General features: G+C 43.0%; 1 protein-coding gene across 4 annotated transcripts in view; it reads left to right on the forward strand.

Moving 5' to 3' along the window:
- The window catches only part of numb (NUMB endocytic adaptor protein), a 56979-nt gene extending 33363 nt beyond the window's left edge, over positions 1-23616 (forward strand). The window contains exons 3-11 of one of the 4 annotated variants that reach the window (XM_079693610.1): positions 3529-3603; positions 12870-12902; positions 13469-13543; positions 14634-14774; positions 15720-15924; positions 16776-17078; positions 18371-18514; positions 19278-19427; positions 21519-23616. In XM_079693610.1, the coding sequence (XP_079549736.1) occupies positions 3529-3603; positions 12870-12902; positions 13469-13543; positions 14634-14774; positions 15720-15924; positions 16776-17078; positions 18371-18514; positions 19278-19427; positions 21519-22375 (1983 nt within the window). In that variant the 3' untranslated portion in view covers positions 22376-23616. Of the gene's footprint in view, positions 1-3528; positions 3604-12869; positions 12903-13468; positions 13544-14633; positions 14775-15719; positions 15925-16772; positions 17079-18370; positions 18515-19277; positions 19428-21518 lie in introns of all 4 variants that reach the window. The other 3 variants (XM_079693609.1, XM_079693612.1, XM_079693611.1) reach the window with 3 other exon arrangements.
- Positions 23617-23840: the final 224 nt, after the last annotated feature.

Genomic DNA, 23840 nt, shown 5'->3' on the forward strand with positions numbered 1-23840 from the left:
TTGTCAAATCATTTCATGTATTCATTGCTATCGGGATGTTAAGAGCATTCCATGGAATATAACAGCAAGTGTTTCTGAAGTGAATTACCTACCCTACCTTTAAGGGACACTAAAAGGTAAAAGGTATGATAATAAATAATGATCCCTCCTGGTAAGATAAAGGAAGACAAAAGACCAAATGAATAAATACAATAAAATATAAAATAAATAAATAAAACCATTAGAAATATTTATATATATAAATCATATTAAGATTAAAAAAAGATTAAAGACCTATTCAAAAGGGAATGTCGCGAATAAAACTGTAAAATGAATAATATAAGTAAAAAACCTATCAAATAAATACAACTAAATAATAAAGTTTAAAAGACTATTATAAAGGGCTGTGTCGCTAATCTCTTTATATTTGTTGGACGAGTGCATCCTGTTAATGTGGATCCTCTAGCCCACATGTGTCAAACTCAAGGCCCGGGGGCCAAATCAGGCCCTTGGTGGATTTAATTTCGGCCCGCAGGATAATTTCTAATTACCGTTAGATCTGGCCCGCCGGTATATTGCACGCACACCTTCACTCCATCCTGAGGGTCTCCTCAGCTCAGAGCCTGAGCCCAAACATTGATGACCTTGCCCCCAAGATGAGATGCCAAGTATCTGAGCTAGCATCACAGAGCAGCACACTGAGTTTAATGGATGTTTCCTTCTGCACTTTCTCTCTCACGACAACAGGGCATGTTTGGTTTCTCTTTGAGGGAAATAGTTTTGTTGAAGCTGTTGTTGGCCTGTGGGAAAATGTGATCATAAGAAATGACTCTGGAGAAGCTGCAGATAGAGCCATAAGAAATGAATCAACTGATTATTTAATGTTTAATGTTGTTTTTATAGGCAATCATTTAAGCTTTGTTAGTTCCAGGTTTAATATGTGCAATAAGTTCATTTCAATAAGTTCTGCAATAAACATTGAACCAGTCCGGCCCTCGACTAGTACCCATTTTTTAATTTTGGCCCACTTTGTATTTGAGTTTGACTCCCCTGCTGTAGCCTCTGGATTGTTGCTGCCTGATAATTGCTAACAGGAAGCTACACTGAAGCATCTGTTGTGACTCCTCGAGCCTCGCCTGCGTTCACTCACTGATCCCCTGATTAGTTATGCCCCCCCCCCCCCCCCTGCTGCCATCAGTACACATTATTTATGCTCATCTATGTGTATTTTAATACGCCAACACAGCATGTGACTCACGGCCGTGGCGTCAAACTCTCAGAATAGCAGGGCCGGAGGAGGGCGTGGGGGGGTCAGCGTCACTCTGTATCTTAAGGAAAGGGTTAGGACTTCCTCCCCGGCCCTGCACTCACAATGGCTTGCGGTGGGAGGGGGGGTCACAGTCACAGGGCAGTGACTGTGCAGTGACACACAGCAGGGGGTGAGGTTGCTGGAGGTCGAGGAGGGAGGGTAGAGCTGCAGGAGGAGGCCTTTTCCGCTCATTCAGAAGCAGAAAGCACTCAGGAATACTAAAATAAAAAATAAAATAAACCCTTCTATGTCTTTTATATATAATTCATCCGTATACATCAGCCCGCCCCCTCTGGTCTAACATGTTCAGGCTACTCTCTGTCCCACGTACTCGCCTTAAGACCCGTGGTGATCGAGCGTTCAAGCCGTGGCCTCTAACCTATGGAACGCTCTGCCCTCACGGTCCGCTGACTGTGACTCTTTTAAAAGTTAGTTAAAGACATTCCTGTTTGGGTAACCTGTGTGCTTTATTTTATTCTATGTTTGTATTGTGTTTTTAGCACTTCTTAACACGTGGCTTGTGTGGTCATTTATTCTTTTATGACTCCTATGATGTTTTGTCAAGCACTTTGAGACTATGACCGTTTCTCAATCTCGAGTACGCTTGCTTGGTAGCACATGTCCTCCGAGTCACTTCCTCCAGAAGCTAGGCAAGAATCCTTCCTGGCATTCGGAAAACGAAGAGTGGAACAGCCTAGCAAGTGTGCAAGTGTGCGTCATATGAGAGGCCCTGCCTTACATTTTCCGCCACAGATTTGGGGAAATTGGTCCGTGCGCAAAGCATTGTGGGGATTTTAAGGACGCGAAGTCTACCCATGTGCAGCCTCGAAATTACCCCCAAACCAAGGACGCGGCTTCGGTGGAATTCCAAGTATGCTGGAGGTTGGAACAGTCCTTCGGCGACACTCGATGACGTAGCATCCTTGAAATATTGGCTTGGAAGCCAGAATCCTCGAGATTGAGAAACGGCCTATGTCTTTGAAAAGCACTTAATAAATACATTTTACTTACGTACTTGTTTTCCTTAACCTGGATAGAAAACGTTATGAGGTCAGGGAGCGATGTGAAGAAGACTCGTATGGACTTCCAAATGAGAACACACTGACTCTCTCACACACACCACGGTCCAAGGGGTCAGCCACACACAGAATAATAACTATACTGCGTTGCGTATAGCGATCTAGCGATTTGCAAGAATCCAGAATGATGATACATTTCTCATCCAAAATGGATACTGCTGTTTGTCTTGCAGTGGGGAAGAAATTAACGTAATGATGTAGATAATTATAAAAACTATAATCTTCTGCATCTTACAGCACCATGATTGCAAGGAAAGTAAAAAAAAAGGATGTTAATTTACATTCATATTAAGATGGTTTTCAATGTTTTCCATCATTCATAAATCACCCTGAAAATGACTTATCGTTAAACACACTCACAAATAGTCCAACAAAAAATAAATAATATTTTCAATGGAAACAGTTATGAGATGAAGCAAAGGAGAAATATAAGAATAAAGTCAAAGACAGGCACGTCTATAAGACTTCATCTTTCGTATCATTTTCCTCTTTCACACATATTTTTGTATTTGCTGTACCTACTGTATATTTGTTCCCCTTTTTGTCCTCGTTCGATTCTCTGACGGCAGACCTGACCGGATCTTATTCTAGTTGTGTTTTGAACAGCTAAACGATACGGAAAATGATCCAACGGTCGGGTCCAATGAGTTCGAAGGGGGCCGGTCTGGGTTTCATGTGTTCATTTTGTGTTGTTCTAATGTTATCTACTATAATACAATTATACACTTGCTGTTTGATTGACCCTCTTGCTCATTTATTTATCAATTAGGGAAGTTTGAGGACAAATGAAAGAGTAACTAGGGAGCAATTGAACTGCGCTTGACCTTAACGTGGTAATTAATTAGGTGTATAAACCACCAGACAGTCTTGACTCCTTTGAATACGCTGAGTGTATTAATGTACCTTTGCTAAACATCTCTCTCTCTCTCTCTCTCTCTCTCTCTCTCTCTCTCTCTCTCTCTCTCTCTCTCTCTGTCCCTCTCTGTCTCTGTGTCCCTCTCTCTCCCTATCTCTCTCTCTCCCTCTTCTCTCTCCTTCTCCCTCTTCTCTCTCTCCCCTTCTCCCTCTTCTCTCTCTCCCTATCTCTCTCCCTCTCCCTCTCTCTCCCTCCTTCTCTCTCTCTCTCTCTCTCTCTCTCTCTCTCTCTCTCTCTCCCTGCAGTACCTGGGGCATGTGGAGGTGGAGGAGTCCCGGGGCATGCACATCTGTGAGGATGCAGTGAAGCGGCTGAAGACGGTACGTTTCTCTAGAAAACCCCTCCGTACTTCTAGGAACGAGGCTGCTACCAGACATGCCTCCTTCCTTTTTATTTCTTCTCCTCCATTAGACTCCTTCACACTACATCCTACTGACTCCTTCTAACATTTCCTCTACTTCAAGGCAGCTGTACCTGTGCAGGCGCTGTTTACCCCTGCTTTAGTTTACTCTGTATGCAACGGGTCACGGCCGTAGTGTGACTTGTTGCAGAAGAACGATGTGGATAAAGACACAGAGAAGCATCTGATATATCCCCTGGCATTTATTTTCTGTCTGAGGACAATAAGAGCAACACAATGTCCTTTTTAATCTCACGCTGCACGTCACACATTACCTCACCTCACCATAATCAGAATTCCTTTGTTAGTGCCACAGCGGGGACGTTTACAGCGCTACAGCAAAAGTGGCATAGCAAGTAGGGCTGCACGATTTGGGGAAATAATCTAATTGCGATTTTTCTGACAGATATTGCGATTCGATTTAGGATATTTGTTTTTAAGCGACCCTACGGATGTTTATTATAAAATGCGGCCATATCTCCGTCTCTAGCACCCCCGCAGCCCGAGGTACGAGTGAAAGAACTAAACTGTTTAAGACTCACCCTGTAATAGAAACATGTGATGGAGCATCACTAACCTGACTCAGACGGTTTGTTTCACCAAACCATCTAGGAAAGCTCCATTGGAAGCCATTTGGAAAGGGCAGGCACTTTCAAAAAGACTTGGCGTGATTGGATCAATCTGTCTATCACCTTCTATCATGGGCCACTTCTGATTGGTTAACAATGGCTGGTGCATGTGGAGCACAGCACTTCTGATTGGTGTGGATGACTGACACACAAGAAGAACAAAAAATTAATCGTTCATCCCTAATAGCAAGTCAAAAAAGCATGCACTAAATAAAAAAGAAGAAAAGCACACATATGAGTACACAACAATGGCTCAAACAATGCTGAATCCCCCGTGAGGGGAGGGCGGAAATAACAAACAGGAAGTTAACGCCGTGCAACGTAAAAGTGTTCCCACGGGAAACGTAACTTAAAATAATAAATGAAACAAACTCATAGAGATCAAATTCACATTCACAAAACAAACTAATTAATTCTATACATTTTTAACTACATTGAGTGTCAGTGAGGGTCTCCACCCATCCTGACCCTCACACAACCTCCATGGTGTTGGGGGTTTGTTCTCAGGCAGAGGAGAGAGCCTGAGGACTTCCTGCTGCAGGAGATTCCAGCGGAGTTGCGCAAAAAGAACAAATTCCAGTTTGGGGAGCAGAGCGTGGAGCAATGGCTTTTCCATGTAGTCAGTTGTTTGCCAAGGCCCCACCCAGGTCATAAACACCGTGGGTAAATGAGGACACAGTCAGGAGGAGCAGCACGTCATGCTTCTTTAGGACTTCATTAGTGCCAGGAAAGGTTACGAAACTCCTGTTGGAAGCGTCTGAGATTAGCTTTCAGTTTCTGTTCAAATCAATCAGAATCAGCTTTATTTAAGGTACACATGCAAGGACTTTGCTGTGGTGTGTGCAGAGAAAGATCAGTTAGAGGAATTAAGTTGAACATTTTTATATATTATAGAGATTATGTTGTTTATAAAATAACAAAAATAAGAAAATGTTTAAATATATATATATACACAAAATGTACTTGAAATACATGCAGTGTAAATAAAACGCAGCATTAAACAGAGAAGTAGCAACATGTTTATTTTATAATTAATACCGTTCCTTTCTTTTCTTTTTTCTGCGTCATAAAATAGTATAAATGGCCTTTTAATCATTTTGCATATTCAACTCAATGACCTCCTAAAGTCTACCTGAGCCACTGAGAGCCGTTTGTTATTTTGATTATACTGTAAAACAACTATGAGAATAGTTTTGTATTTTACGAGTACAGTTTAATGGACAGTAAAAATCTTATATATCCATATTGGTGTCACAGCACAACGAAGGTGGAGGGGTCGTCACAACAGCTGGAGCACAACAGTGTGATAAAAGTAATATAATGCAAATGGGAACACACACACACACACACACACACACACACACACACACACACACACACACACACACACACACAGTGTTCTAATGGCCGTCCACACCAAGCTCAATAACTATAATGCTATATAAACTATAAAGTTAAACGTGATCATCCAGACTGATAATAAATAATGTTCTCATCAAAAATGGATACTGCTTGAGATGCACAGTGGGAAGAAGTTACCATAAGGATATAAATGATGAGATGAGAAGTAGCTCCACAATACTTACATTCAGAAACATTCACATATTTTGTCTACTAAATATTGTGCATACTGTGATTTGGATATTGCACTATTCCATATTGCGATTATGATCAAATGTGTATCAATTGTGCAGCCCTATTTCTTCACACATGGTAGTATAAGTTATGCACGTATAAAACACATAAGCACTAGTACATCTTACCTATGTGTAGGAGGTTGCCACACAACACATGTATATTTAGCACCATGTTTTCCTACACTGCTTATATCTACACACAACTTCGCACACTCCGATAGGGCTTACAGGTAAACACACTCACAGGAAGAAGTGAACCCAGGCGCACAACACACACAAATACACACTCGACTTAGAGTCAATTCCCACACTATCAAGCCTAATGAACACACACACACACACACACACACACACACACACACACACACACACACACACACACACACACACACACACACACACACACACACACACACACACACACACACTTGATGAGGTCACATGGTGTACACACTTGATGAGGTCACATGGTGTACACAGAGCCCGAGGCTGTGAGGTCTTATTGAGTTACAGTCATTCAGGGCGGACAAACTCTGAGGTCTGAGGTCGAGGCGGTGCTTCTGAGTCTCCTCATGACATTTCCTCAGATACTCCCTCGCGTCCTCACCACCTAGAGAGGCCTCATTTATAAGTAACCACAGACATGGCTGTATTGATCCCTGTTCATTAGTAGGGTGGGAAATGAACTTGTGCCACATTGAAATTGCGAGTCAGGCTGGCAGCTTTTCAACGTCGTCTTCTACACAGTATTTATACGGCTTGACGATATATATTTTTATATTCAAAGCTTCAATAAAGTTTTTGAACATAAGCTCTATGCTATATTCTATGTCTTAAAGGTAGGGTAGGTAAGAATGGAGAAACCGGCTTGAGTGCGCTAGAATTTGAAAAACATCTGCCCCTTCCTTCAGACTTCCTCACAGAGCCCCTCCTCCATCACACAAGAACGCGCACATGACCAATGAGGGCACGAGATGAGTTTGTGCACAGATGGAAGGCTGACAGGCAGGTAGGCCATCCAGTTACTTTAGCCGGGCCGGCTCAGATGATTGGTCGTGCTTTTTACAGCGCCATGGCTTCCACAGATGACATTTTTTTATGTATTTATTGTCAAAGCATTTCATTTATTCATTGCTATCGGGATGTTAAGAGCATTCCATGGAATATAACAACAAGTGTTTCTGAAGGGAATTACCTACAAACCTTTAATCATCTTGAAAGCAAAAATATTCCCACATACGGACTGGACTTAAAAGTATAAATGACCTTTACACGCACTATACGAAGCCACTATGCCACCATGCCACTATGCCACCATGCCTTGCCTTAAAAGATTAAATAACTTAGCATTCCACTTCTATGAAATTGTCAGAAACATGATATTTTTTAGTTATTTGTTGATAAAACCCTCCGTAACATTCCTGTGCCGTGGCTTCTTTCCAGTCGAGTCCTTGTCCTCAAATGGAAGCTCACATGTTAGCTTCACCTTACAGAAAATGCTGGCAAACAATCACTGCTGGCTGCATACAGTGTTCCAACATGGAGCCCATTCATCCTGATGAAAGGAGCTTTCATTCTGCAGATGTATTTTCCCCTGCTCCAGGTTTGTTTACTTGTTGTGCATTCTCCTTCACGTTTATTGTTTCCTCTGCGCTTGTTGAATAGACTTCACATTGAGATGCTTTCACTCAGAAGCATTTCAAACTCTGGAAAAGCTTTAAAGGAATTCTTCACCGTTTTTAAAAACTCGCTATAATGAGGAGTATTAACATTCAGCACCTCGGCTGTAGAGCGGCGCTGGGACGAGTCGAGCTGACCTTCATTTTCAATTAGCTTTATTCAGATTCTCAGACAAGACCCGGATTGTTAAGAGTGTAGTCTGAAGTTGTGCTGTGTTGCTCTGTCTGCAATGACGCAGCTTTAAAAGATGATCTGACTGACAAAATGAGGTCTGACTCGGGGGGGGGGGGTGTTCTCTGTAGAAGAATTTAAATAATGAGGCAGTCCTGATGCTGTTTGTAGTGACGCTTTAATGTCGGTTATCTAACTGACATGGGAGGAATCTGTCTGTCTTTCAATCTGCTTAAGAACCGATCAGCCTCACAATTTGTGGGTGTATTTCTGAGGAGCCTTTGTAGAGTGTGAGACTTGAGTGTGCGATGTTAACACTATGATATCAGGACTGAAAACCTATTGGCTTCGACTGCTCCGATGTCATTCAAACTGTAAATAAAAGAGCTTGCCATTTCTGTATGTGGAACTTTACAAGAATGTCCTATTTGAAGCTAATGCACTTTCTGAACTGATATCCTCATTGTTGATTGCACTTATTTTATGTTGCTATGGACAGGGTGTCCGCGAGGTCTTAAAAAGTATTAAAAGTTGATAAATCAATTTAGTGAAAATGAAGGCTATTAAAAAGTATTAAACGGCATTTCCCAAGGTTATACATTTTGTAGCTTGTTTTCAATAAGTATCTAAATTGTCCAAAGAGGTTGTATTCTACAGTCTGCCTGAATGTAATCATTGCGTAGGTGTGTAGTGTGATTCTGTGTAGTTTATTTATGGCATCCCGTTGGATTTGACGTCATCTGAACAGGACATCACACGCTCACTGCTTGATAGCGCGCGAAGGTCCGTTTACGCCGGTTGCTAAGCAACATTGTTATGGGGAAATGCAAGTTAGCGTCCAAATGGTTGGAAGATAAAGAGGAAGGACAATCAATACTGTATATAGTCAATGTGAGGTGAAGTGTGTCGCCAAGGTAACCGGTTAGAACTCCAAGTGGAGATGAGGTCTTAAGATGTATGGAAAGGGTCTTAAAAAAGGTCTTAAAAGGTTTTACATCTGACTTCAGTTTTCCTGCAGATACCCTGATGGATGTTTTTCAGACCGAACCAGATGTTAGCAAGGTTAACTGGTTCCCTCAACAAACAGCCAATAAGATTTTTCCATAAATAAGCTCTGTGGCAAATAAACGTTTATGGTGTTTAGAAGTTTTGTTCGGCAAGATTATGATTTTTGAATCGCAAATGCAATCATCAGATCGTAAAAAGCAAATGTAGTATAGCGTATATTTTACCGATGCTGCGCTATGATTGGCCGTTCTGCAGGCAAGCAGAGGGGCTTAAGGAAAGGTCAATTAGTCAGCAATCAGGCCCACACCTTAATATCCAACAAGGGGGTGTTTCCTGAATATCAGCAGCCACAACACGCCACAGTCCGGCAGCACTTAATGCAAGAGAGATGAAGAAAACAGTGAAAGGATGAATAAGGAGGAAGGACATGAAAATATGCGCATGTATGTACGGCAGGCCATCCAGTTACTTTAGCCGGGCCGGCTCAGGTGCTTTTTACAGCGCCACAGCTTCCAGAGATGACATTTATTTATGTATTTATTGTCAAAGCATTTAATGTATTCATTGCTATCGGGACATTAAGAGCATTTCATGGAATATAACAACAAGTGTTTCTGAAGTGAATTACCTACCCCACCTTTAATCATCTTGAAAGCAAAAATCTTCACACAAACGGACTGGACTTAAAAGTATAAATGACCTTTACACGCACTATACGAAGCCACTATACCACCATGCCACTATGCCACCATGCCTTGCCTTAAAAGATTAAACAACTTAGCATTGCACTTCTATAAAATTGTCCGAAACATGATATTTTTTTGTTATTTGTTGATAAAACCCTCCGTAACATTCCTGTGCCGTGGCTTCCTTCCAGTCGAGTCCTTGTCCTCAAATGGAAGCTCACATGTTAGCTTCACCTTACAGGAAAATGCTGGCAAACAATCACTGCTGGCTGCATACAGTGTTCCAACATGGAGCCCATTCATCCTGATGAAGGACATGAAAATATGCGCATGTATGTCTGCCTTCCCCTTTGCCTAGAGGGCATGTGTTGGTGGTCCAGCCATCAACCGCTGGTGTGTGTGTGACAGCTATAGCTCTGAGCATACAACCATTGTTTTCCCAGCAGCCTTTGGGGCAGTAATGAGAGTTTTCTCACAGCGTTGTGACCCGTGACTCAGAGGGGAGGATTGATGGAGGAGGGGGAGTCTGCACTGCGGCACCATCAACCTCTAGGCCTCCCTTTTTAACGTTATCGTCATGACATCACTTCCTGTTGCTGCTGGCCGATAGCCCAGGGTTGGAGGAGTATCTGAGTTGTAGAAGTAGGAACAGGGTTACTCTTGAACTCGTAGTGTTTTGGCACCAGGAGATGCCGACATGCTGAAGGAATTTCACCAAGTAGCCTCAGCCTCATCACCAACAGATAATACATCCATCTGACAGGGTGTATATTAACCAGAGCTTTGCATTAAGACGTTTAGTGAGACATGGTATGAAAAGCTGCCTGAGAAACCTCTCCACCCCGACTACAGATATTTCACGAGTAAACACACAATGTGGGAAACTAAAAGAGAAAAATAAAAGGTCAAACGATAGAGTGCAGATGTGGTGGTAAAGAGGCTTTAAAACAATGGATGTATTCATGTGAGATCTTGCCCAATCATGAATGGAATTTATAAACAGATAATGTGGTTCAAAATGAGACCAAACTTTTTTATTGACTGTTTTTGAGTCATGCAAAAAGCCCAAAATGTGGCCTGCATCAGACGTTAAAGGTTTGGTCTTAGCCTAGCAACTGCTGGAAATGCTTCTTGCTACTCAATGACGTTAAAACATTCAATTAAAAGAAATATGGATTTAAAAAGTGTGTATCAACAGAACCACAAGAAATCCTTTAGCTTTCAGTCGTACATGTTCACAAAAGATTAGGGTGATAGGTAGGGATGTCCCGATCACCTTTTTTTGCTCCCGATCCGATTCCGATCATTTGATTTTGACAATTTGCCGATACCGATTTTTCCCGATACGATCTTTATGCAATGCATTAAGAGAAAAAAAAGAAAAAAAGCATTCAAGTTTTCCCTTAAGGTTATTATTTTATTTAAATTGGATATTCTATCCAACATGGATATAGCTTCTTTCTTTCACAGCAGCATTGGATCAGTTCAGTTGTGCAGCATTGGATCAAAACTAAATAAAGCTTATCAGTACTCGTTAGCTTACTGCTACAATTAGACACTGCGCCCACTCTGTTGCCAGATTTGAGAGAAATAAGCAGGTCTATGAAAACAAGCCCCAAAGAAGCAACACATACATGATGTTGTGTAATTTGAAACCAAAACTAAGGCCTCAGGATGACTTTAAGACTTGAAGATGGTCATTTTTGTTTTGTAACATTGAATACAACATTTAAAAAAAGTACTTAAAAAAAAAGAAGAAATCCCGATCCCCGATTTTTTAAATCCCGATTCCAATCTCTTGAAAATCACGTGATCGGCTCCGGTCCCCGATCACGTGATCAGATCGGGACATCTCTAGTGATGTGTCCTGTAGAGTGAGAGATTCAGACAGACAGGAAGACAGTCATAAAAACAAACAAACAATTGTCACCCCGTAGACTCTCAGTGTTAGCAATTAAGTGTGTTTTAAAGTCAACTTCCTCTTTTCTGTATCTACTCTGCAGGCCGGTAGTGGACATGGATGTCAAACGTTGTAGCACATGTAAGGTGTGATTACCGGTAGTTGCTAAAAAGTTGCGCAAGATGTGTTATTCGTTGTGGCACATCCTGCTGCTGCTGCACGAGTTGTTTGCCAGTTCCGAAATGACTCTTATCCACGAGCTCGGTGAACATCTGGGGTGCAATGTTATTCACAACATAGAACGGTTTCCATTTTGGCCTGGTTGGCTTCACCTTGATCTTTCAAAACTCCACTGTCCTTTCTGCCCCGACATCTTTCCCCCTCCTGTCATTTCTCCCACATTGAATACCTGAATATTGTATTACCTTTTTTTTGTTCGTGTTTTTTTTTGTCCTTTTTTAAGCAGGTTTGTATTGTGGTGTTGCTGAGAAAAGAACTCCAAATCCCCTCCCCCTACACAACCCTCTCATTCTTGTTATATATAGAGATGTTTCTTCCTTAACTTTACTAACACTCACCATGCAGGTTCTACCACCGTCTGCATGTCTTTCACAAACACTCACACACACTGGGGCTGCACCATTTGTTCTCATTGACATTTTGAATAGTAAACGAGTCCATATTGCAATTTAGAACACTTCTCTATGAATGGTGCAGCTCTAACTCACACTAACAAGTGCTCAGCTCACTCCCAATGAGGTGAACCATGCATTAACATGGTGGTCTGGGTGCTGTCTCCACCATGGCAGTGTAACAGGAGCAGAGTGGCACTCCTCTCCCAGCTTACAGGGGGGAGAGGAGAGGAGAGGAAGGAGGTGAGGAGGGAGGAGGGAGGGGAGGAGAGAAGGGAGGATTAGGACCAGGCTGGGTCTGGTGGTTGTGATTCCTTTATTCTTTTAGGACGGCCTAAACTTGACCTCTGACTGAGTCTGGACGCTAGATAGTCCCCGGCTCGAGTCAGAGGTCAAACTGCGGTCTGAGGGAAATGTGTTTCATTCGTTTCCAGCACAGGAACAAATAAATCAGTGATTTACCCGCCGATTGATCGGTACATCTCCAGTTGTTGTTGTTGTTGATTATTTAAATCACAATAAAACCCGGGGATGTCACTTCCTGGTTCCCTGGCTTCCTGTGAGGTCATACTAACAGTTATCATCATGTAGTCAATAACCCTCACTGTGTCTCCATCACCATCAACACACCATCACAGTGGAGTCATGTTCCTGCCTCGCTCACTCATAACCCAGCTTCACCTCCACCAAAACAAAACGACCCCCCTCCTCCTCCTCCTCCTCCCCCCTCCTCCTCCTCCTCCCCCCCTCCTCCTCCTCCTGTGGGCTCCATACAATTTTTTAGACTTCGTAGGTAACATTTTCATGCCTTGTTCCTCCACCCTCCCTTTTTACCACTTCCAGGACAGGAAATTCTTCAAAGGATTCTTTGCAAAAGTAAGTTATTGCTTTGTGTGTCTCAGTGTGTCTCTTTATGATCAGCGGTATTACATTTGTTGTTATTATTATAATTTTTTCCTCCTCTCCACGTAACCCAATTCACCCTTTGATCACTTCTAAAGGCTGGAAGACACACACACACACACACACACACACACACACACACACACACACACACACACACACACACACACACACACACACAGGGAGACAGACAGACACGTGTGTGTGTGTGTGTGTGTGTGTGTGTGTGTGTGTGTGTGTGTGTGTGTGTGTGTGTGTGTGTGTGGACTTATGGTGCACACACAAATATGTTGTTGTTGTTCTAACCACCACTGTCGTCACCACAAATTCTTCAATCTTTCTTTTATTAAATTATAGTTTGGGCACTCGTGAAAACAACCTCTCTTGTATCTCTTGCCTGGTGCTTTCTCTTTATTGACAGGTGTGCTTTGTGTGTGTGTTGACTTAATGATTTGGTACCAAGCAAAGGTTCAAAGGGAAGTCATGTTATTATAAAACTAAAACATGACTGACTCTTTCCTGTTGTGTTTGGTTTGCAGGCGGGGAAGAAGGCAGTGCGCGCCGTGTTGTGGGTGTCGGCAGACGGTCTTCGTGTTGTAGACGACAAAACAAAGGTAATAATAAGTCTCTGAAATCTTAGGAAAGACCTTTTATTATAAATAAAAGCTCCTACAGGGAGTCCACGTGGCTTTAGGAGCTTTATGGAAGCTGGTAATGGTAGTGAAGCTGCTGTACTTGTGCTCTCGTGACCTCCAAGAGGCCCTCTTTGTAAATATGTACTCTGCACCTGCAGGAGTAGATAGGAGTTCAATAGAGAGAATAGGGTTACACTGACACCTGCTGGAGAGATGTGGTAATACATCAACATGGTGTCATGGTTTCCTCTTAGCCACATGTGTCAAACTCAAGGCCCGGGGGCCAAAGCAGGCCCTTGGTGGATGTGCAATAAGTTCATTTCAATAAGTTCTGCAATAAACATTGAACCAGTCCGGCCCTCGACTAATACCCATTTTTTTTATTTTGGCCCACTGTGTATTTCAGTTTGACCCCCCTGCTCTAAGCAGCCTAACCCTTTTAAACTGCACAGTATATATTGTAATATAAATGTTAGATATTGTAGTGCAATGACTTATTTGTATTCTAACTTCTTATGTTCATTTAAATATTTTTTATTTTTTATTTTTATATTATTTATATATTTTATCTTTTGTTTGACATCCTTAATTTAACTTGTGATGTTTATAGAAATATATCGATTTTATTTGTATTTATTTTATCTTTTTTATTTCACTTGTCTTGCGTTTCTATCTTTTCTTTTTATTCATCTATGATTTTATTTGATTTTAAATGGACAGTATTCTGATTTTATTTCTAACATTTGTGGACTGCTTTAGGTTATAAAATAGAAGATATATTATAATAAAGTATATAATACAAGAATAACATTGAATGCTATTCACCTGTTGCAACTATGTTGTAAAAGTATAGAAAATTTCCCTGAGTGAGAGATTATCTTTCAGCGTCAGACTAACCTTTTGAACTTCTGGAGCTGCTATTAGTTCAATCTTATTCAAGCGCTCTTGAATCCAGGTCTTCACATTGAAGTGCTGCTCACTGTGCAATCATTCAGATCTCATTGAATTGACTCAAGGGTGACTTTACCCATAATGAGCTGATAATAACGAGGTGAACGTGTGTTTGCAGGACCTGATTCTGGACCAGACGATAGAGAAGGTGTCCTTCTGCGCTCCGGACAGAAACTTTGAGAGAGCGTTCTCCTACATCTGCAGAGACGGAACCACGCGGCGCTGGATCTGCCACTGCTTCATGGCCATCAAAGACTCAGTGAGAAGAACACATTTTGCACTCACAGCTGATTGGTTACAGCGGGGGTGTCCAAACTACAGCCCGGGGGCCATTTTGCATCGGCCCTCAGCAAATTCAAAAAGTATAATGGAGTATGGCCCACAAATGAAACTTGTGCTTGTCTTGTATTGTACTTCTTAAAGGAGAGGTGTCATGGCCATTTCCACTGATCATAATTCCATTGTTGAGGTATACTCAAATAGAAAAATACTGTGCAATTTTCCAAACTCACATTGGCAGTATTCACTTTCTCCACTAAACGGCTCGCTGCAGCTCCCCCCCCCCCCCCCTCCGTGATTTCCTTGTTTAGCGATACACAGCCAAACTCAACCTGAACACACACAAAGTCACAGCCGAAATAAAAACAATAAGTGTGGCTTGATATTGAGTAAGAAAAAGGTTTATAGGTTGAGAAACGCTGTGAGAATGGGTCTGCAGAGAGAATTTTGCGCGATCCCAACTGTCTGTGATCAGCCTGCAGCCAGGGAGGAGAGATCAGCAGAGGTGTGTGTGTGTGTGTGTGTGTGTGTGTGTGTGTGTGTGTGTGTGTGTGTGTGTGTGTGTGTGTGTGTGTGTGTGTGTGTGTGTGTGTGTGTGTGTGTGTGTGTGTGTGTGTGTGTGTGTGTGTGTGTGTGTGTGTGTGTGTGTGTGTGTGTGTGTGTGTGTGTGTGTGTGTGTGTGTGTGTGTGTGTGTGTGTGTGTGTGTGTGTGTGTGTGTGTGTGTGTGTGTGTGTGTGTGTGTGACTTATAACTTAATTTCGTGGCCCTCGTGGAAAAAGTTTGGACCCCCCTGCGTTACAGACTGTTTTACAACAGCAGTTCAGCCAATCACAATCAGTAGAATCTAATTTGTAATGTTTTTTTAAACCATGTTTATAAAGTGGAGCTCTGTGTGAATAAAAATTGCTCCCTGGTCTGTTTCAGGGCGAGCGTCTCAGTCACGCTGTGGGTTGTGCGTTCGCCGCCTGTCTGGAGCGGAAACAGAAACGTGAGAAGGAGTGCGGCGTCACGGCGACCTTCGACGCCAACAGAACCACCTTCACCCGCGAGGGCTCGTTTCGGGTTACTACGGCAACAGAGGCGGCAGAGCGGGAGGAAGTGATGAGGCAGATACAGGACGCTAAAAAAGGTTAGTATAAAAAGTCTGGTTTAAAGAGCGTTTAACCTCCACGCTAGTTCTGTCTTTTTATTTATCTCTCAGAACAGCTAATATTATATTATTATACACAGAGGTGGAAGAAGTACTCAGATCATGTACTTGAGTAAAAGTAGAAGTACTCAGATCTTGTACTTGAGTAAAAGTAGAAGTACTCAGATCTTGTACTTGAGTAAAAGTAGAAGTACTCAGATTTTGTACTTGAGTAAAAGTAGAAGTACTCAGATTTTGTACTTGAGTAAAAGTAGAAGTACTCAGATCTTGTACTTAAGTAAAAGTAGAAGTACTCAGATTTTGTACTTGAGTAAAAGTAGAAGTACCAGAGTGTAGGAATACTCTGTTACAGTAAAAGTCCTGCATTCAAAATGTTCCTCAAGTAAAAGTAGAAAAGTATTCTCATCAAAATATAGTGAAAGTATAGCGACAGTAAAAGTAGTCATTGTGCAGATTGGTCCATTTCAGAATAATAGATATGATATGTTTTCTAATGATTGATCATGAAAGTGTTCTCAAAGCTGGTAAAGGTGCAGCTAGTTTGAATGACTTTGTATACTGCAGGGTAGCTTGTGGATTTACTCCAGGTGGAACTAAAGTCTGATTTAACACTTGATTAGATTTCACTTAATTAATCCAGATCTCTGAAGTAACTAAAGGTATTAAATACACGTAGTGGAGTAAAAGTACACCTTTTCCCTCTGAATTGTAGTTGAGTAGAAGTACAGAGCAGCAAAAAGTACAAGTATCTCAAACTGTTTCTAAAGTACAGTACTTGAGTAAATGTACTGAGTTACTTCTGATCTTAGACTTTTGTTTTTTTCCAGCAGAGACGGATGTTAGTATGATGGGCCACCACAACTCGGCCATCTCTGTGAATAACTCCTCGGGTCAGTCGAGTGGAGGCACCCCCTCCCCCTCGTCCTCCCCCCCCCTCTCCATGGCCTCTCTGGGCCCCCAGGTGATCCCCCGCAGACACGCCCCCGCCGAGGCCCTCGCCAGGCAGGGCTCCTTCAGGGGCTTCCCGGTCCTCAGCCAGAAGACGTCTCCCTTCAAACGGCAGATGTCGCTGCGCATGAACGAGCTGCCGTCCAACGTGCAGCGCAAGTCCGACTTCCCCATGAAGAACACCGGTGGGTTTATCTTCCTCACACACTGGGTGTTTCTCAATCTCGAGTGAAGCTGCTCCAGAGCCACTATTTCAAGCATACTAGGTCATCGAGTGCCGCCGAAGGACTGTTCCAATGTCCAGCATAATTGGACATTTCAAGGCTGCATATGTGTAGACTCCGCGGTCTTAAAATCCCCATAATGCTTTGCGCACGGACCAATTTCACAAAATGTGTGTTGGAAAATGTAAGGCGGGGCCTCTCATATGACGCACACTTGCTCGCCTGTTCCACTCTTCGTTTTCCGAATGCCAGGAAGTATTCTTGCCTCGCTTCTGAAGCAAGTGACTCGGAAGACATGTGCTACCAAGCAAGCGTCCTCGACATTGAGAAACACCCTCTCTTTCCACCTTGCTACCTTTCCAATTTTGAACGTAATCCTTTTTTTCATAGTTCCGACTTTTCTTTTGGACTTTTTTTCAGAACGTTGACTTTTTTCCAGAATTTTCACTTTTCTTTCAAAGTTCTGACTTTTTCAGTTTTAGGGTTCAAGGTTTACTTGAAAAAGACCTTTTGCGCAATTATGGTCAAAGACTCTGGGTGTTTCTCAATGTCGAGGAAGGATGCTCCAGAGCCGCTATTTCAAGCATACTACGTCATCGAGTGCCGCTGAAGGACTGCTCCCAATGTCCAGCATATTTGGAATTATACCGAGCCCGGCGTACTTCGTAGCGAGAAATTTCGAGGCTGCACATGTGTAGACTCCGCGGTCTTAAAATCCCCACAATGCTTTGCGCACGGACCAATTTCCCCAAATCTGTGGCGGAAAATGTAAGGCGGGGCCTCTCATATGACGCACACTTGCTCGCCTGTTCCACTCTTCGTTTTCCGAATGCCAGGAAGGATTCTTGCCTCGCTTCTGAAGCAAGTGACTCGGAAGACATGTGCTACCAAGCAAGCGTCCTCGACATTGAGAAACACCCTCAGTCGCTTTGTTCTGCAAAACCTGCAAATAACCTTCACACAGCTTCAAACATGTGCAAAGTCGACCCTGAAGATGACTCGGGGACAGTTTCATCCCACAGGCCATAAAACTGTTAAACACCTGAACTTTGGAAAGAACTGTTTAATATTCAATAATAATACACGTTATTTATATAGCGCTTTTCCTGGTGCTCAAAACGCTTAATTTAGTATTATATTATTCCAGAAACAAGAATAAATATGTATATATAATATACCAGATGAATTCTGTCCTACCGTAATGTTTTTTATTTCTGCTTTCACTAAATGTCCCCCCTGTGTTTCCCCGTCAGTCCCGGAGGTGGAGGGCGAGAACGACAGCATCAGCTCGCTCTGCACTCAGATCACCTCGGCGTTCAGCGGCCCCCCCCAGGACCCCTTCTCCTCCGCTCCGATGCCCAAACCCACCTCCTCCCCTCAGTCTCCTGTAGCACCAGGTGACATACCCTCTTTAATATCTAACAAATCTCCCTGTGATGAACCCAGTCAGTGGGTTATATGTTAACATCCGCATGTAGAGAGTGTCTGCCTGCTCACATGTTGTCATAACTTGCAGTGTAACATTTATTTGATGTGTGATTAACAATACAGAAGACCTGAGAGGCAAGTGAAAATAAATATTCATGTGATCTACACGTTAAGCCTGATCCTAATTGTTTAATCTCCAGTGTTTATGGCGTGAGAACAGGTTTTCCAGGATACGGTTCCCTAATTTTAACCTCCTATCATTTTTTTCTTCTGTGAAAGAGGTGGGGACTAAATGTTGTACAGAGCACTTGATTTGAATTTTTTGTCTGCAAAAAAAACGGTCAATAAAAAAAGTTTTCCAGGGGAAACACATTCTTTCTCAGGATCATTGTTCTCAATGTTTTTTGTTGTAATTTAAAAACTAAGATCATGGGGCAGTGGCCCCGTCAGTAGAGTAGACTGTGAGCCGTAGGTTCGCCGGTTCAAGTCCCCGAACAGACCTAAATATGGAGTGTGGACTTCTACCTGGAGAGGTCCCAGTTCACCTCCTGCCCTGCTGTGGTGCCCTTGAGCAAGGCACCAGACACACCAAACACAGCAGACGAAACACTTTAAATCAGACTTGGATCCCCTTCTCCCTCTCTCTGTATACTCTAACAGCACGTTCAGTTTGTGCATGTCTAACAAACGGTCCATCAGCCTGTACTAGCCTCTGTCTCTGGTCTCCTGTAGTGAACGGCTCCTCTCCTGCCTTCTGTGCTGCTGCTGCTGCTGCTGCTGCTGCTGCTGCTAACCCCCCCGCTCTGCCCCCCGCCCTGCCTGCTCGAGACACTAACCCCTGGGCTAAGACCCCAGCAGGAGCCCCTCCCTCAGCACTGCCAGGTAAGCAGCAGCTAGGAGAGGCTGCATGTGACAGGAGGCACTGAGAATTAACTAATGAAGTACTCAGATCTTGTACTTGGGTAAAAGTAGAAGTACTCAGATCTAGTACTTGAGTAAAAGCAGAAGTACTCAGGTCTTGTACTTGAGTAAAAGCAGAAGTACTCAGATCTTGTACTTGAGTAAAAGTAGAAGTACTCAGATCTTGTACTTTAGTAAAAGTAGAAGTACTCAGATCTTGTACTTGAGTAAAAGTAGAAGTACTCAGATCTTGTACTTGAGTAAAAGTAGAAGTACTCAGATCTTGTACTTGAGTAAAAGTAGAAGTACTCGGGTCTTGGACTTGAGTAAAAGTAGAAGTACTCGGATCTTGTACTTGAGTAAAAGTAGAAGTACTCAGATCTTGTACTCGAGTAAAAGTAGAAGTACTCAGATCTTGTACTTGAGTAAAAGTAGAAGTACTCGGATCTTGTTCTTGAGTAAAAGAAGAAGTACTCGGATCTTGTACTTGAGTAAAAGTAGAAGTACTCAGATCTTGTTCTTGAGTAAAAGTAGAAGTACTCGGATCTTGTTCTTGAGTAAAAGCAGAAGTACTCGGATCTTGTACTTGAGTAAAAGCAGAAGTACTCATGTCTTGTACATAAGTAAAAGTAGAAGTACTCAGATCTTGTACTTGGGTAAAAGTACAAGTACTCAGGTCTTGTACTTGAGTAAAAGTAGAAGTACTCGGATCTTGTACTTGAGTAAAAGTAGAAGTACACAGATCTTGTACTTGAGTAAAAGTAGAAGTACTCAGATCTTGTACATGAGTACAAGTAGAAGTACTCAGATCTTGTACTTGAGTAAAAGTAGAAGTACTCAGGTCTTGTACTTTAGTAAAAGTAGAAGTACTCAGATCTTGTACTTGAGTAAAAGTAGAAGTACTCGGGTCTTGGACTTGAGTAAAAGTAGAAGTACTCGGATCTTGTACTTGAATAAAAGTAGAAGTACTCAGATCTTGTACTCGAGTAAAAGTAGAAGTACTCAGATCTTGTACTTGAGTAAAAGTAGAAGTACTCGGATCTTGTTCTTGAGTAAAAGAAGAAGTACTCGGATCTTGTACTTGAGTAAAAGTAGAAGTACTCAGATCTTGTACTTGAGTAAAAGTAGAAGTACTCGGATCTTGTACTTGAGTAAAAGTAGAAGTACTCGGATCTTGTTCTTGAGTAAAAGTAGAAGTACTCGGATCTTGTACTTGAGTAAAAGTAGAAGTACTCGGATCTTGTTCTTGAGTAAAAGCAGAAGTACTCGGATCTTGTACTTGAGTAAAAGCAGAAGTACTCATGTCTTGTACATAAGTAAAAGTAGAAGTACTCAGATCTTGTACTTGGGTAAAAGTACAAGTACTCAGGTCTTGTACTTGAGTAAAAGTAGAAGTACTCGGATCTTGTACTTGAGTAAAAGTAGAAGTACACAGATCTTGTACTTGAGTAAAAGTAGAAGTACTCAGATCTTGTACATGAGTACAAGTAGAAGTACTCAGATCTTGTACTTGAGTAAAAGTAGAAGTACTCAGGTCTTGTACTTGAGTAAAAGCAGAAGTACTCAGATCTTGTACTTGAGTAAAAGTAGAAGTACTCAGATCTTGTACTTGAGTAAAAGTAGAAGTACTCAGGTCTTGTACTTGAGTAAAAGTAGAAGTACTCGGATCTTGTACTTGAGTAAAAGTAGAAGTACTCAGATCTTGTACTCGAGTAAAAGTAGAAGTACTCAGATCTTGTACTTGAGTAAAAGTAGAAGTACTCAGATCTTGTACTTGAGTAAAAGTAGAAGTACTCGGATCTTGTACTTGAGTAAAAGTAGAAGTAATCGGATCTTGTTCTTGAGTAAAAGTAGAAGTACTCGGATCATGTACTTGAGTAAAAGTCGAAGTACCGCAGTGTAGGAATACTCTGTTACAAGTCCTGCATTTAAAATGTTGCTCAAGTAAAAGTATGAAAATACCAGAAGTAAATTACTCGTTCTGCCAATTCATATGTTTGTAAATTACGTCACATATTCAGATGAAATGTGTGTCGTGTTCTCACCCACTTTCTTCTGCCTTTCTCCCAACAGGAAGTAACTGGTCCTCTCCCACCCCGGTGATAGTGGTCCCCCCCACCTCCTCCCCCCCCGTTTCCTCCCACAGACGCACCCCCTCAGAAGCAGACCGGTGGTTAGAGGAAGTCACAAAGTCAGTGCGCGGCCCCCCCACCTCGCTGCCCCCTCAGCCGTTCAGCTCCCCCGGGTCGATGCCGGTAGCCCCTCTCCCCCAGGTGGCCTTCATCATGTCCCCCCTGCCCCTCGTCGTGCCCATGCTGCCCCCCCGTCAGCCCGCCTTCCACACTCACCCCCCGTCTTCTTACCCGCTGCCCAACGGCCTCCCCTTCCCCCCCGCGCTGGTGGGCATCACTCCCTCTCAGATGGTGGCCAACGTGTTCGGATCGGCATCTCACCCCCATCAGTTCCTCCCCCCCCCCTCCTCCACCTCGACCCCCCATCAGTTCCTCTCCCCTCCCTCCTCCACCTCGACCCCCCATCTGTTCCTCTCCCCTCCCTCCTCCACCTCAACCCCCCATCAGTTCCGACCCCCCCCCTCCTCCGCCCCGACCCCCCAGCAGGACCTCAGCACCTTCATCAAACCCCCCCTCAACAACACGGTGAGTCTCCCCTCAAACGGCAGCGCCACCTTTAACGGCTCTGAGTCCTGGTCGCACCTCGCACCCCCCTCCTCCCCCCACATCCTGCCCCCCCCTTCCATCCTGCCTCCCCCCGTCACCCTGCCCCCCCCCTCCACCCTGCCCCCCCCACAGGAAGACATCTTCGAGGCCCAGTGGGCGGCGCTGGAGGGCCGCTCCCGTCAGATCGCCTCTCCGTCCCCCACTAACCCGTTCTCCACCGAGCTGCACAAGACCTTTGAGATCCAGCTCTGAAGACTGCTGGCAACCGGACTATAAGGAGGCCATTTTTGTTTTGGGGTGACTAAAGAAGAGCGAAGTGAGGTGAGGGGGGCGGGGGGGGGGTCCTCCTGCCTCTTCTTCAGGCTCACGGGAAGAAGAAGAAGGAGAACCAGCAGGGAGCAGAACCCCAAACGGAGCAGGCTAACAGGCTAGCTTCTCATCAGCATCGTCTGTACGGTTGTTTGTGCAGCGCAGGCTCAGCATCGCCCCCCCCCTCCCCCACCTCCGCTCCCTGTTGCCAGGACGACGCCTCCTCACCTGGCAGAGAAACTGCAGCACTGAGAGAACTCAGCTTCCAGACAAGAAGTTCTCATTCTAACTTCCTAATCAGAAGAATAAAGTGAGATAATGCCAAAACTTTATTTTTATGCATTAAGTATATTTTAAATAGCTTTGGAATCTAACAGAAGAGTTGTAAGTAATCGTGCCAAAGGCATAGGCTAGCTACAATGAGACGAGTTTATGTTCGTGTATACAAGAAATGACCGTATATATTATACATAAAAAAATATATATATCTATAAAGAATCTATAATGTACACAGCTCACAGCAGTGCTAATTTGTAATGTGATGTAAAGAGATTTTGTGAAGGGACAGCTGCTTTACTCGTGTTTCTGTTTTATTTTTGGAGAGAAATCTCTTTGTTGCCGTCTGTTGCATCCTGTGATTGGATGTGGAGCATCTCTCTGTAAATAGGGTTTCGTTGCAGCAACAATCATTGTGGACCTGGTGGTGGTGCGGACTGGTTGCTTCTGACCTGTGCTCAGTTTTATTAGTTTAGTACACATCGGTACTTCCAATGTTACTTCCTCATTGTCATTCTTCTCTGTGCGTGGAAATGATCTTGTTTTTTTATTTAACACGGTAGGATGTGTCATCTCCTGTTTCTCCACCTCTTATACTATTTTTTTTAAGTAGTTGATTTGTAACTTTTTATTTTGCACAGCACTACAGTAGATGATTTGACTCGCAGGTGACCGGGGGTTAGTGAGTGTAAGCTGCACGCTGACCTCAGCAGAAAACTACAGGGAGATGAAAACGCTTCCGTCTGATTTCTCTCTGTCATGTTTTTATTTTTTTAAATCAAGCCTGTGAATATGATCTATTATCTGATCTATTTTTCCATTTTGTAATTATTTCATTACTTTATTCCACTTCTTTGGAGAAATATTGAAGCTAAAAGATTGAATAAATTGATGGTGGTAAAGGAAAACAGTGTTCTGTGTTATTGAGTCCATTCTGTTGTGTTTTTAATGCATAGTAACATTTATTGATTCAAAAACAGAGTACAATTATTCGGCCGACAAAAACATATTTGTATTTATTCATCACACAATAAATGGAGGTGTGGCGCAGTGGACTAGTGCGTTGGTGTTGGGATCAGGGGAGCACAGGTTCAAACCCCACTGCAGTCAGCATGTCGTTGTGTCCCTGAGA

This window comes from Notothenia rossii (genome assembly GCF_949606895.1).
Source record: "Notothenia rossii genome assembly, chromosome: 7".
NCBI classification, from domain to species: domain Eukaryota; kingdom Metazoa; phylum Chordata; class Actinopteri; order Perciformes; family Nototheniidae; genus Notothenia; species Notothenia rossii.